The sequence below is a fragment of the Lolium perenne genome, chromosome 3 (assembly GCF_019359855.2).
Source record: "Lolium perenne isolate Kyuss_39 chromosome 3, Kyuss_2.0, whole genome shotgun sequence".
Classification (NCBI taxonomy): domain Eukaryota; kingdom Viridiplantae; phylum Streptophyta; class Magnoliopsida; order Poales; family Poaceae; genus Lolium; species Lolium perenne.
Window position 1 is genome coordinate 93,888,959 of NC_067246.2, and position 15,665 is coordinate 93,904,623.

A 15,665-nucleotide genomic window follows, 5' to 3' on the forward strand; every position below is an offset into this window, starting at 1 on the left:
ACCAAAAACAGCAGAAAACAAAGAATCGGCACTTCGGCATCTTGTTAATAGGTTAGTTCCAGAAAATGCACGAATATGACATAAAGTGTGCATAAAACATGTAGATAACATCAATAATGAGGCATGGAACATAAGAAATTATCGATACGTTGGAGACGTATCAGTTGGCGCCGGAATCCCTGGTGTTGCGCCGCACTACATCTCGCTGCCATCAACCTTCAACGTGCTTCTTGACTCCTACTGGTTCGATAAACCTTGGTTTCTTACTGAGGGAAACTTGCCGCTGTGCGCATCACACCTTCCTCTTGGGGTTCCCAACGGACGCGTGTCGAACGGAAAGACAATACGTCAACCACGCGCATCAAGCAAAATTTAAAGCTAAACCCTAGCATCCATCCATGGCCGACCACAACCTTAGTTGGGAACACGTTGTTCAGATGTGCCACCACCTCCACCCGGAGGAGGACGAGGAGGTAGTCGCCGCCGGCATTCAGGCCGAGCTGCTGGACCTGGAGGCGGAGGCGGCAGAGCGCGCGAAGGGCGCCTCGCGGCGACTAGGGCGGAGATCGCGGGCGGCGATGGCGGCCCTTCCGGCGGCCCCACCAGCGGACGCCGTCATCCACGACATCGCGGACGACAACGCCCCTGTGCCCGGCTTCTTCGAGTGCGCCGACGACCAGTTCGTTTTGGTCGCATCCTTCGAGACCGTGGCTGGGGACGCCCTGCCGTTAGGCTTGGCTCGCGGAGGAGGAAGCCCATAGCTATGCGATCGCCATGGTTCGGGGGTTAATGTGTTCCGACCTGGACTCGCTCCGGCGGAGGGGCCCTTCTCCCGCGCGGGTCAAGCAAGAGAACCGGGAGCTGGCGCGCGCCATCGCTGCCAGGGACGAAACGGTGGCGGAGGCGGCTAGGGAAAGGGCCCGCTTCCTCGCCCAGCTAGCGAGGTTGCAGGCGGCGGCACAGGCGAAGGAGGAGGCAGCGGCGGCAGCAGCCCAGGCGGCGGCCCAGGCGACGGCGACGGAGGAGGAGGCCAACTCTATGGCCAGGACACTCTTGTGGGACTCCTCTCTGGCCGAGGCCCTCGAACGCCGCAGGCGGGACAGGGTGACCAATCTGGGCGTGCCTGGCGTGCGGCGACGCAGCGACGCGTCCCGTCGCGCCTAGCTCTGCGTGCCGGCGTTAATGAGCGCCACCGCTCCTCCGCCTCCCTCCGGCCTATAAAAGGGCCGCCTCTCATCGTCCCTCTCAAACACAAACCCTAGTGCCTCTCTCCCAAACCCTAGCCGCCACCATCTCAACAAGACTCGACGCTATGTCTGGTAGAGGCGGAGGCCGACCTCGCGGCCGTGGTCGTGGTCGTGGTCGTGGCCGCGGCAGAGGTGAACGCTCGCCGTCGCCTCCCACGCCGTCGGCTTCATCGTCGGAGATGGACGTGGAGCCGGACGTGTTGTTCGAGTTCGTCCTCGTCCTCAAGGGCGACCCGCGCGGCATCCAGAGGCTGCCGGACTCTTTCGCCGACTACGTCGCCGGCGACGACCGCCCGCGCACGATGCATCTGCGGGAGGCTGCGTGCGGCTACTACCGGTGGATCGTCGACGTGATCTACGACGCTCACGACAAGATGTACCTCAACATCGGCTGGGAGAAGTTCGCGCGGCACCACAGCCTCGAAGCCGGCTTCATCCTCCTGTTCTCCTACTTCGGCGACAAGGACATGAGCGTTAAGGTCTTCGACGAGACGCGCTGCCGCCGGGACTACCACGACGACAGCACCGACGAGGAGGACGACTGAGTGTTGTTTCTTCGTAGCGAACACGTGCACGGAAGTTTCTGGATGTTCGCCTCATCGGTAGAACCAACAAGGGCACCATCCTCCCGCTGGATTTTCCAGTTTAGGTGACTGGGTGTGCCCTCGAGTGTTTTTTCTTAGCAGCGAACACAGGAAACCTTCGATGCACGGCCTAGTTAGGTTTAGTTTCTTTGTAAAATTTTATATTTATGTCCACAACGGTTCAAACTATGTATTAGTTTGTGGAAAACCATATTCCTAACTGTGTTTTCGTGTAAACCATGTTCCCAATTATGTAATAGTTTGTGAAAATTAAAATAAAAATGCAAAAAAAAATATTTTAAATATTTGGGGGAGGCGTTTGAGGGACGCAGCTGGGGAGCGACGTCCCCTAAAAGTGGCACAAACAAAACACGTCCCCTAAACGCTCAATTCGGCGCAGATTGCGGGACGCGGCTGGAGATGCTGTAAATACACCGAGTTCGGTGAACTGAAATCTAGTTCGCGTTTTTGCTCTAATATGGACTTCTTACCTGAAGCTCAAGAAAGAAAAACCCCTTGACTCACCAGGCAGGCCCTTGACTCACCAGCAAATCGTTTTCTTCCCCACCGAGTCCGCAAACCCCACCACCACCAGGCCGGCCGCCACCGATCCCATCGCACCCATGGACGACGTGGTCACCGACGCGCCGCCGCCGTCCCGCTTCTCCCCGGACGACCTCGACAACTTCGCCGCTCCGCCGCCGCAGCCCACCCCCATCCTCGTCGTCTCCCCCAACCCTAGCCCCCCCTCCCCGCGCCTCCTAATCGTCCTCATCTCCCCCACCTCCCTCGCCCTGCTCCCGTCCCCGCCGCCTCCGCTCCACGCCTCCCTCCTCCTCCCCGACCTCCCCCTGCAGCAGTCCAACCACGCGCCCATCCGCGTCTACCTCCACCCGTCCTCCGGCGCGCTCCTCGCCGCCGTCCACGCCGCCGTCCCCGCCCACCGCGCGCGCGCCGCCGCCAGGAGCCTCATCTCCGCGCTCCAGCCGGAGGAGGTCCTGGTGCTAGACGCGGTCCGCAGCGGGGCCTACAGGGGCAGGCTCGCCGCGGACGAGACGGTGGAGGGGAAGCTGGAGACCAGCGCGGCCCGTCGGCTGGGAGGCGTGGGCGCGGCCAAGGGCGTCGCGGCGCTGGCGCCTCCGGGGAGCGTGATGGACGGGCTCGGCGCGGCCGTGATGGCGGAGTGCCAGATCCGGGGGAAGGCCGCGAGCATGGTGGTGACTTGGCCGGCGGCCGCGAGGCCCTCCGACTTCGGGGTCATGCGGAGCGTGGCGGCGCAGCTCGGCGTCGATCCGGTGAAGGCCGCGGCCAGGGTCTCCGGCCGGAGCGAGCTGGGCGCGCTGTATACTTAAGATGTTTTTTCCCTTCCTACTTCTCTGTGCTAGGCCTGACTCTGTGCTCATGGTTCGTCAGTTGTGTTGTTTTGAGTTATGTAATCTGAGATGAGAGGTTGGAGAAAATTCCTAGATGTATCAGGAATTCAGTATGCAGCACAGATGATTTTGTGTTTCTGGCAATCAGCTAAACAACTATGGACACGCGAGCTACAATTTACTACTCTGTTCTGTGTCATCACTGCATTCGATTGTGTTGTTGCCGTGCTTGCTTGCGTTGAAAACTTGCTGCCCTGTCTTCAGAAATTAAGCTGGTGAAGTGGAGCACTCATCTGGCCATTTGGTCCACGATCATGTGTTGGAACAGAGGGAGTACCACTTAGTTTCAAAAAAAAAAGGGAGTACCACTTGGCTATCAGGAAGGAGTGAAACTCAGTAACACTACACCCATTGGAAATATTGATTAATCAAAAAACCAATCTTAGGTTCTAATTTGATTTGTAGTTCACGCAGACAGGCGTATGGATTAGAGGATTACGCAGCTTCCACCAAATATACACGGATGAAAGGGATCCATGCTTGAAAACAGAAAAGACCCAAGTCCTTTCGAACATTCGTCCCTATAAAAACCATACTGATTTTACCTTTTCATTTCGCAAGAAAAGCAACAGTAAACCTAAGTGATCAGTAGTTGTGGTTCCAGGTTGAAAATTTCTAAAAGAAAATAATGAAATGAAAGAAGATAACTTTTATTGCTTGCACTTGAGCCACACACACACCGCGGCAGAACAAGGGGGCACACTGGAGAACCCTGCCATTCTCCAAACAGAAACAAAACATGATGGGAAAATAGGAAAAAAAGGAAACGCACGATGGATACCAGCCAAAGGAAATGGGATACTAATTGGAGCAATAAATGGAATCGATTGTTTTTTAAGTACTCCCAGGAGAGCAAGGTATCCGTTTTAAATTAACACCCTCGCGCAACTGAGAACCAGAGGGAAATGTAGTGTCAGAAATGACACCAGAAACCTGTTCTTTCGGAACGTCGGGAATGCTGCCCACCTGAGGGGGCTGCGCCTCGCCGTTGCCCAGAACTTGCAGCTCCTCGGCGTCAGAAGAATGCCCCTCACTATGGTTGATGCCGAGGCTTTTGTCCCCAAGGTCTGAGCCCACCTTGTCTTCTCCTGTGTCGGTGCAATCTTTTGCCGACCCAGCATCAAGATGAGGCTGGTCGTTATTGTGTACTTCATCGCACATATCAGTACACGGCAATGACTGATACTCAGCTACAGTAACATTGCTTTCCTCCACCATGTTCACAGAAGCCTGATTGATCGTCTTGTCACTTTCTTGTTGTGACGATGATGCAAGAGTTTTCGACTTCCAAGACCCAGTGCTTGAACTATAAAGCGCCATGGCATTCTGTAGAAATTAAAACCAATATTAAGAAGGTTGTGATATAATAATTAAGAAGGTTCTGACATGATAATTAAGTCCTAGATATTTCTTTACGCTACTGAACAATTATTTGAGCTAGAGTAACATTATACTGTACTGCGTTGATACAAATTTTAACATGTTTGGCTCAAAAGTAAATAAGGATGATCATGAGTTCTGATACAGGACAGCAATTTCAAGCCAGACAGGTCAACCTGTAAAAAGCTAGTTAAAGTTTGAAGGCTCTAGGTGGTCTGGGGGCTCTAGGTGATCTAGGTTGGGGATTAAACATGCAACAAAAGCATTACGGCTTCCCAATGTCATGCATAGATGGTACGTGTTCAATGCGAGCTAGGAAAACAAAAGCCAACTTTTGGGAACAGCCAGCCCCCATAGTTCAAAGCATTGGTAGCTCTTTATGAACTTTGGCTAAGCTTTATTTAATAAAAAGCTTGTATATCTTTCAAAAATAACATTAGAAGTCGTATAGCCTATGCAGAATTATGTTTTTTTCTCGGGAGCTTATCACATGAAGAAAAATGCCCTAATTGAGAAACCTGAATAACATGGTAACCATCCAATGTGACAAATATTGAACTAGCCATTCATGCGCTGTCGGAGCGCTATCATGAATGCTTCTTAAAGTTGGTTCTTCCAAAGATGTACCTCAAATACAGAAGTAGCTTTCCCAGAAAACATGGATTTTACCATGTATTTGGTACCTTCTGCTTGATATCCATGCTCGTTTTTATTATTCTGTATAAGGGAACAGAAAGGTTAAAATGGTTAATGTTAATAAATGAAACGTTTTCAACCAGCAACCTATACATATAAATATTCCATCTACCTTCAAGGACCGATGCATGCTAAATTTAGACGATTCAGCCAGTTCAAACTCTCCCACCATTGTAATACATTTTTTGTACAACTCTGGTGAAGCAAGGCTTGTAGAAATGTCAATGCTCTTAAAATAGGTAGAGCAAAACCGAGAATCCACTTCTACATTAGAAGGTCCAGGAGTTCTCTCAGATTTATATTTTGGAGCATGTGCATCAGCCTTTGCAGCATTGCTCTCATCAACTGGTTTGACTTCAGAGTTCTCACTTTGATTTTGAGCTGGGAACTGAATTAGTGAAGGCTTGTCAGAAGTATGAGATGGAAGTGGCACCTCTGTCTCTGACTGCTGCTGTAAATCAGAATCTTTATTCTTGACCAAATCTCGTCCGCCATAGCTGTCAGAGTATTCTTCAACGACACTTCTGTTTGCATTCCAAACTGGCAATCCAGAGAGATATGGTTCTTCTGCGGAATTGTGCCATGGAAATGGTTGTGCAAATTGAGAAAAACTTTCAGGATGTCCATGCAGAGGATAATGAACCCCAGCATGATTCATATCCATAGGTGGTCGCATCCAAGGGAATTGGTGGATAGCTGGATGAAAACCAGGGACTGGAGGCCCATGCTGGAAAGGACCAAAACCATTAGGTACTGATGAAGGCCATGAAGAGGGATTATTCCAAGTGTTACCGTGCCCTCTTGCAGTATCAATAGTACCACTTCTTCTAGAGCGGCTGCTTGATCGGCGTTCCCTAACCTGGCTCCTAGTATCATCATCAAAGGATCTTTGAGTGTCCATTTCAGACCTATCAGGTGCCACATGGAGATGCCCTGGTGATGCACTTTGATAGTTCTCGGTCGCTCGGCCATTCAATAATAACTCATGATGTCTAGTATTACTGCTCAGATTGTTCCGGATAGGAACTTGCCGATCACTCATTGATGGTGGTCTGTCATTAAAATGAATTGGTCGGCCATCAGATCTCAAAATTCTACCATCTTTTGAGAGGTGAGAGGATTCTTTGCTATTTGCATCAGTTATATTGAGACCATCAACTGATTGAAAGTCAGATGTCCGTCTCTGTCTTCCCAGAGCAGCACCGTACTCCCTGGGTGAGGATTCTTCTTGTTTTGGGAAATGCCTGAAATAAATAATAATTTGTTAAAATTTCAGATGGTTGCAGCATGCAGTTCGTAACTTTCAACGACTTATAGTTTGACCAAAAGAAAACCTTTTAACATACAGAGGATAAACTTAGAAAATAAGTAGCAAAATCACATGCAGAAACAGATGATAAGAAGTGCCCACGATTACTAGAACTACTTCTATGTTTTCACTCTTAACAATTACTAGCTCTGTTAGAATCAGGGCATCGAATACACATAAAAAGGAGAAAATTGTACTCAAGTAATCTCTCTTCCTAATACTTGTAAGGAAAAAGAACATAACGAACAAGACAAAATAGGAGTCAATCAACTTCACCCACAAATTTACTATACACTAATTTAAACATAATCAAATCCAAAGGCACAAAGATACAACATGCCTTTCCCATTTAAAAAGTTGAAGTGCAATGTACTGCAGAGAAGAATGTAGTCAGCAGTGGAAAAAAAATTACCTGCTTTGCTCCTTCACATGATATGTACTGGATCTAGAAGGGCTCTTCCTCTCAAAATCCCTCTTCCGAGAATCAACCTTCTCATATTCCCGTCTACGGTCTTCACTAGATAGAAATGAGCCTACATCAGACCTGTGTTTTGTAGTAGCATCTCCATGATATTCTTTTGCATTCCTCGGCTCCAGATCACCATTTTCTTCATAAGACCGTTTCTTCACTTTGCTATCATCTCTATACTTGGTGCTCCTGTGATCAGCAGCAGATGCATTCTCTTCATTGTCATTAAGTCTATTTTTATTATACCTGCTATCTGAGTAATTAAGTTCGTCCTTGTGGTGCTTTTCCAAAGATCTGTCTCTAGTGTTATCCTTTGAGGACCGCACTCCCCGTGATCCACCATCTTGATTCCTACTATTTCTATAAATATCATCTCGATGTTTCTCTCTAGAGCTATTGTCAGATCTTTCATTCCTAGGCTTCTCTTCATCTCTAGGCTTCTCTTTGTATCTTTCATCCTTATGTCTGCCCTCCTCTTTAGATCTTTCCTCTTTGTATTTTACATCCTTATGTCTATCTTCATGTCTAGACCTTTCCTCTCTGTACCTTTCATCTCTACTATGTCTTTCCTCTTCTTTATACCTTTCATCTCTACTATGTCTTTCCTCTTCTTTATACCTATCATCTCTACTATGTCTTTCCTCTTCTTTATACCTATCATCTTTGTATTTGTTATTCTTATACCTATCCTGAACTTTGGACCTATCATCCTTATATTTCTCTTCTCTAGGTTTGTCCACACCTCTAGGCATGTCATCTTTGAATTTTTCATCTGTGTGCTGTTGCTCGTAATATCCATCAACCTTGGTACAAACATCCCTAGGCCTGGTTTGCCTTTCCCTGCTGCCACCATGTGACTCATCTTTCCCAACAGACAGATCCTTCGTTTTCCTGTGCCTCCCATTCTTTTCTAGTTCTCCATCGTGCAACTCATCTTCACGTTGACGATCTGCTAATTTAATGAAAACAATACGTTATTAATAAAAATTAAAACATAAATGCTTCAGAGATATAAAAATGATTAGAAGGTCCAACTCACAACAAACACACACCAATACTCTCTTTTTGATTAATGAGATATTTTTTACACTCTTAAGTTTATGACCGCAATACCACTTGTTTTATTGCGTGGGCAAACTAAATAAACATGGCGGCTGTGTTCTTATGAGAAGGCGTCAACAACAGAATATAAACAAACAGATCAATGCAGTGATGTACAAGGCTCGAGAACAGTTAAGAAAGATATAATTGGCAGAGAGCTTGTTCTGAAAACCGGCAATGCTGAATAGTAGATAACAAATAAGACAACATAACTCATTTGAAACCACATACATTCTACTACTGCATAGGAACAAGTCACAAATAAATTATTTCACATTCAATCCATCCTGACAACATAATGAATGGTTCATGTCCAAATTATAATAGACACACAATAGGACAATGAACATATTTGAAATTTCAAGAATTAGGAATGATGTTCAGGAGGCCCTAGCATCCCCCACCCATTCATTTCAGATGCACACAGCATTTACCCACATCTGCACCTGCAGAGGATGCACTTCTATGTGGTCGTGTATAGTCACACACTTCTATGTATTATACATGACTACACGAGCACCTAAAAGCTATCTACAAATTCAGTCATGTCAACTGCACTCTATGTCCATCAAAAGTTCCAAACAGTGGCATGGATGGAACAAATGAACACGTACACTTATATGTTCTTCATTCATAATGCTTAGGTTGAGCAGGTTCGTTTTTCTATGGGATGTGCTCTGCAATACAGGTATGTTTCATCATACAGTGAGATTAAGTCAGGCAACACATGTGGTGATATTAAGCCAAATGTCATGATAAGAGGTTATAATGTTCTCTGCGGTAAGTATAATCAAGGGAAGAAACTCAAGTAAAAAAACCTTCAACTCAACATAATATAGTATATCAGTTTCTAGTTTAGTGACTTAAGAATTAAGTAGTTCCTCCTTCTATTGTTACCAATGTCATCAACAAGAACTATGCAATTGACAGGTGTTCATGTTCCATACTCCCTATAATGCTTCGCTGAGTATAGAAAGTGATACTTGATAGTAAAAATCCACCAACAAGTACGAAGGGGAGGGTGAAAAATACCTACCATCAGTTCCATTACACTTACTCCTCGATTTATCGCTATCCAAATCTCGTGTTTTCACCTCTTTGTTTCTTGGTATATCTTTGAACGATGCATCGTGCCTGCCCTCATCCCCCTTATCATGGTCCCTACTCCTATCCTTCACCATCTTATACTGCTGATCAATATCATCTCCCTTGAGCACCATCACTTGCTTGCTTTCTTTTGACTTCTCTGCCTCCCGCTCAACCCCCCTCTCCTTGACCCGGCGATGCTCGCCGGCACCATCTTCCTCCAACAATGCCCCTTTACTCGACTTCCTTCTGCTAACCTCGTCGGACCTATCAGAATTCCTTGCAGACTTCCCCTTGACATCACCATCCGAACTCCTCGACTTCTTCGAGTCACGGTGATTAACCCTCTCATCCTCCCGCCTTTCCTCCCTGGTGTCATCCTCTTGCTCCCCTCTGCTCTTCCTCCTCTTCCTCTCATCCTCCCCGCCGCCACTCCGCCTTTCCTCCCTGGTGTCAGCCTCTTGCTCCCCTCTGCTCTTCCTCTTCTTCCGCCCCTCCGCCGACGAGCCAGACGCCTCGCCCGCATTGGGAAGCTTCGCAGACGCCGCCGAGGACAGCCGCTTCTCGTGCTCCCTGGCGGACCCCTTCTCCCGCGGGCGCGGGTCCTCGTCGGAGTCCGACCTGTCCCGCTCCTCCCGGCCGTGCTTCCGGGACCTGCGACGCGTGCTCCTCGGCATCGTGGCTTCCAATCTGACCAGAACCGCGCCAATTCGAAACCCTGGTCTCCCCTAAATCTCCAGCAGAGCCCTCCACAGGAGCGGAGCCAAACCTTGGCCGGACCGGATACAAATCCACCGGAACTGCTCGTCTCGCCACAAGAACCGCCCGGAACACTCCAAGAAGCAACGGAAGCAAGAAAAACTTGGCAGGAAGCAGCAGCAGCGATTCCGGCGGGGCTCGCGGCGGCGGGGGGTCGGGTTTGACGAGGGGCAACCGCGAACTACAGTAGGATTCGGATGGTGGGAGACCTCGCAGGAATCGAATCGAATCGAATGGGATCGAGTAGGAGCAGCGGCCGGGTAGGCGAGGAAGGGGATTGGGAATTGGAGGCGGGGGCGAGAGAGAAGAGACGCGATCGCGGATTTTCGGGGGGATTTTATCTATTTTTCTCCCCCACCAGATTTTGTTTCCGGTACGGCGTTGCGTGTATGGGCTAAAGCGTGACGGAAATACCATCGTGCCGTTGCGTCGGCTGGGCGTGGGTGGCGGTTAATATGAGCCCTGTTTCAGGGTAAGGGCATGTACAATAGAATCTAATCAGCTGTCTGTAATATTAGCCACGTAGAAAATCAAATGACGTGAGAGAGAGAAAGCTAAAAACGGCATGATCCGTCTGTAGGATTACAGTCGATCTGCAGCCATAAATATCGCTGCCTACAGACGGCCTCCTTCCCGTTGTATGAGTTCGTGGCGTCGGTTAGATCTTGTCCTCCAGGAAAATCATGCGTAGTGCTTCCCATGAAATTCGGGTGGTTACAGATTGTAAGAAGGACTCCCTATTGTATACGCTGTCTGGTGGTGTGTCTATAAGCGACGTGTCCAGATTGTACAGACACCCAACAACGAAACTAATGTACATGCCCTAACACGGTAATTTGTGGTTGACCTTCCATGGCAGTTTTTTTCACTTTTGGTTTCGATGTTTTTTTTTGAAACGTGAGCTTTATTGATCAAATCACATAATCAAAATGCCATAAACAGATTGTCTCGTATCATTACATGTTGTCTCACGGATACAATTCGAAGCCACACCACGCCACACCAAAGAAACAAAAGACTCCATAGTCCCTATGCTTAGCCAAGCTATGAGCCCCACATTTAAACCTCAATTTACATGACGAAAAGAACATGAAATAAAGGACTTCCAGAGATTCTTAGATATCATGGATCACATGACCGCAGAGGGATCGTGCTTTACACTGCGATCTCACCCTAACCGAAACTACCGAGTTAAGAAGTAGGGTTCGATAGACCCTAAGATAGCCAATCAAACACCTTAGGTCATGCGAGGATCTCAGGTCTAAGGACATGACATTTACACTGTTCTCGAGACTAACAAATAACAACTTGTTTTTTTTTTTGCATCTCAAGGTGGATATGTCCGACTCATTAATCTTCTTTACGAAAGTTGGTAAAATTGGCATCATCATGCTCATGACTTGTGAAACCGAGTCATCATCCAGGTCGAACACTATTCAATCAATAACTTGGGTCATTCAGGACATTAGGTTTAAAGACATGACATTTACATTGTACTCGAGTCTAACAAATGATAACTTGTCCGTTGCGTCTCAAAGTGGATCAATCTGACTCAATATACTTCTTTATTAAAGTCAATACTATCTAATTGGCATCACCATGCCCATAACTTGTGAAACCGAGTCATTAGTCGATCCGCACACTAGTTAAGGATGTGCCTCCCCTTAACCTTATTGACTAGGGGATATTTCACAATTAAGTTGTCTTCGCAACCATATTGACTAGAGAATATTTCATAATTAAATGACATATTCGACGATGCATATCATTGGTGGTGCTTAAGGACAATATATATACTTATGAATACCCTTCAAAAATATCACCATGATATGATTGACTCTAGGGAATATTTCCAACATAAAATCCTACTTTGTGGAGGAGGCTTAAAAATGATAAGGTGAGCCTCTCGTGGCATTTTGGGGTCTTTCATGGTAACCTAACATCTCCAATAGGACAACATGGATTAGTTCTCGCCACAGGAGGAAATGAACATTTATTTTGGTTCTTTACTTGTGTGTTTCAACACATGGTAGCCTTCAAGTTTGAATTGTTTATCATCATATATGTTATTTTTACATAGTTTCATTACGCTCACATTGTTATCCGCATAGACCAAAAATATATATTCACCCCTCTAGGTTAACATCTCGACCCTTCAATGGTGTGCACCATGGCCTTACTCTCCCTCTTAAGACTCTGAACTCGTAAAGGCACCCACGCATGGGTGACCCGTAGAGTCGGCGGAGGCATGCCACCCTACATGCCCCATACTCCAGCTCTTGCTAACTGAAAGAACATTTCCCTACTCGTATGGTTTTGTATGTTAGATAACGACATTAGTGATGATGTAGTTTGATGCTAAGTGTTGCACAATTCACGTATAAGTTTTGCTTGTCGGCATCGAACCCCAAAATTGCGTGTGAAGATTTACTCGGCAGGCCGGATTATTGGCAATAACCACCCCCCCCCCCCCCCCCGCCGCCGCCAAAAATAGCTAATGACTTTTGCATGTTGGAGTGCGCGATCCCTAGTATAGGGGCCAGATTATTAGCCAGATATTTTAGCAATGCCGGATTATTTGCTAGACGGGATAATCCGTCCAAAAAACTACCCAATAGATCTATTTCGGGAAGAGTATAAATATCCCCTCCCTTATTCAAGCTTGGGCAGCTCGCATCCCTCAAGAACAAACCCTAAAGCCGAGCCACACAAATCACTAGTTCTCCTCCCTCAACCATCCAAAGCTCTTAATCTTTGAATAATCGAAGGAGAAGACCAAGGTATACATCCCACTAAAGAGATTTGAATTCCCCCCTCCACTTGAGGGCCCTTTGGCTAGTGTTTCCTTTGCAAACCCTAGTTGTTGTTTACTCCGTTGATAACTTATTATTGTGTTGCAATAGCCTTGGGAGCCTCCAATTCAGTTGTGGATGCGTGCCCCAAGAACCTCGTAAAGGTCCGGTTTTCGTCTCAAAGGAATTCCCTTAGTGGATAAGTGAGCTAGGACTTTGCGGTGTTGCTCACCGAATACTAGAGCGATGCATTTGTGGCGTTGGTTAGACCTTTGTGGTGACCACACCCCTCCCACGTAGACGTATTTCCCCTTAAAAGGAAGGAACTACTAATCATCCCTTGTGTCTCTGCATGCTCCACTCTCAGTTACATCTATCCTTTATTGATTTTTTTATCTTGCTTAGTTGTGTAGATTATCATCTAGGGAAATTCACTTAGTTGCATATCTAGCGAATTTACCTTTATGTCAAACCTAAACTGAAAAAGAACTAAAATTTGGTAGCACCTATTGCCCCCCTGATGACCCACAAGTATAGGGGATCGCAACAGTCTTCGCGGGAAGTAAAATCCAATTTATTGATTCGACACAAGGGGAGACAAAGAATACTTGAAAGCCTTAACAGCGGAGTTGTCAATTCAGCTGCACCTGGAAACAGACTTGCTCGCAAGAGTTTATCAGTAGCAATAGTTTTATAACAGTAGCAGTAGTGAAATATCAGCAGTAGTGTAACAAAGACAGCAGCAGTGATTATAGTAAACATCAGGATTAAAATACTGTAGGCACATGGATGAATGACGGGCGTTGCATGGATGAGAGAAACTCATGTAACAATCAAAGCAGGGCATTTGCAGATAATAATAAAACGGTATCCAAGTACTAAGCAATCCATAGGCATGTGTTCCGTATATAGTCGTACGTGCTCGCAATGAGAAACTTGCACAACATCTTTTGTCCTACCAGCCGGTGGCAGCCGGGCCTCTAGGAAATCTACTGGAAATTAAGGTACTCCTTTTAATAGAGTACCGGAGCAAAGCATTAACACTCCGTGAACACATGTGATCCTCACATCACTGCCTTCCCCTCCGGTTGTCCCAATTTCTATCACTTTGGGGCCTCGGGTTTCGGACAGCGACATGTGTATACAACTTGCAGGTAAGATCATAAAACAATGCATATCATCATGAAACAATAACATGTTCAGATCTGAGATCATGGCACTCGGGCCCTAGTGACAAGCATTAAGCATAACAAGTTGCAACAATATCATCAAATTACCAATTACAGACACTAGGCACTATGCCCTAACAATATTATGCTATTACATGACCAATCTCATCCAATCCCTACCATCCCCTTCAACCTACAGCGGGGGAATTACTCACATATGGATGGGGGAAACATGGCTGGTCGATGGAGAGGTGTCGGTGGTGATGATGGCGATGATCTCCTCCAATTCCCCGTCCCGGCGGAGTGCCAGAACGGAGTTTCTGGTCCCGAGACGGAGTTTCGCGACGGTGGCGGCGTACTGGATGGTTTCTGGCGACTTCGACTTCCCCTCTCGCGTTTTTAGATCGAAACCCTTAAGTAGTCCAGAGGGGGGCGTCAGAGGCTCGCCGAGGCGGCCACACAGTAGGGCGGCGCGCCCCCCTCCTGGGCCGCGCCGACCTAGTGTGTGGGGGCCTCGGCCTCCACCAGGCTTGCCCTTCTAGCTCCGTAAATCTTCTGGAAAAATAAGACCTTCGACATAAATTCCGGGGATTTTCCTGAAAGTTGAATTTCTGCACAAAAACGAGACACCAGAGCAATTCTGCTGAAAACAGCGTTAGTCCGTGTTAGTTGTATCCAAAATACACAAATTAGAGGCAAAACAATAGCAAAAGTGTTCGGGAAAGTAGATACGTTTTGGACGTATCAACTCCCCCCAAGATTAGCTTATTGCTTGTCCTCAAGCAATTCAGTTAACAACTGAGTGCGATAAAAGAACTTTCACGAACACATTTGTTCATATGATGTAAATATTCTCATGATATGGACAAGTACTTAGGCAATTCATAATAAGATACATGCAAATAAGATCATCTAATAGCTATGTCAATCATGGAAAGGTACCAACAAATTAATAATAAGCATCATGAATCATGTCTATCAGTAGGATTGCAATGTTCATAAAAGGATATGATAAAGTGGTATCTCGCTTGCCCGTATTTGAACAGCAAAACATAAATGCTTAGGCACCTCTGAAGTTCATGGAAAGACTAGAAATAGAGATTGTCAAAGATAAAAGCATCAAAGTTATACCACAGTCAATCACATTTTGGGACAAGCATATTATACTAAGAATGACAGTTGTGCTCTCAAGAAAGTGCTCAAAGAAAAGATGGTGACACAACATGAAAGTAAAAGATTGACCCTTCGCAGAGGGAAGCAGGGATTAACATGCGCTAGAGCTTTTCATTTTAAAACAGGAGTAAAATTATTTTGAGAGGTGTTTGTTGTTGTCAACGAATGGTAATGGGTACACCGACTACCTCACCAACCAGACTTCCAAGAGCGGCTCCCATGAAGGACGTTATTTCTACCAGCAAGGTAGATCATCCCTCTTCTCTTTTGTTTACACACGTACTTTAGTTTTATTATGGGTGACACTCCTCCCAACCTTTGCTTACACAAGCCATGGCTAACCGAATCCTCGGGTGCCTTCCATCAATCTCATACCATGGAGGAGTGTCTATTTGCAAAATTAAGTTGCTTACTGATGAATCAGAGCAAAACGTGTGAAGAGAATTATTAATGAAGTTATTAGTTGG

The 15,665-nt window shown here is 46.6% G+C and overlaps 2 protein-coding genes across 3 annotated transcripts; one reads left to right on the forward strand and one right to left on the reverse strand.

The window, feature by feature from the left end:
- Positions 1–2,367: 2,367 nt before the first annotated feature.
- Positions 2,368–3,388, forward strand: LOC127341907 (uncharacterized). The gene has a single exon (XM_051367850.2). It carries the CDS (start codon positions 2,455–2,457, stop codon positions 3,181–3,183), a length of 729 nt encoding a protein of 242 aa, XP_051223810.1. The 5' UTR covers positions 2,368–2,454; the 3' UTR covers positions 3,184–3,388.
- Positions 3,389–3,893: 505 nt separating this feature from the next.
- Positions 3,894–10,430, reverse strand: LOC127341906 (uncharacterized). 2 transcript variants are annotated; one of them, XM_051367847.2, is made up of 5 exons: positions 9,256–10,430; positions 7,062–8,067; positions 5,453–6,584; positions 5,272–5,361; positions 3,894–4,590 (listed from the first exon to the last, which is right to left on the reverse strand). In XM_051367847.2, the coding sequence occupies exons 1-5, from the start codon at positions 9,980–9,982 to the stop codon at positions 4,099–4,101; spliced, it is 3,447 nt and encodes a 1,148-aa protein (XP_051223807.1). In that variant the 5' UTR covers positions 9,983–10,430; the 3' UTR covers positions 3,894–4,098. The 2 variants fall into 2 exon arrangements, with proteins under 2 accessions (XP_051223807.1, XP_051223806.1); XM_051367846.2 differs by having other exon boundaries at positions 7,062–8,070.
- Between the last annotated feature and the right edge of the window lie 5,235 nt (positions 10,431–15,665).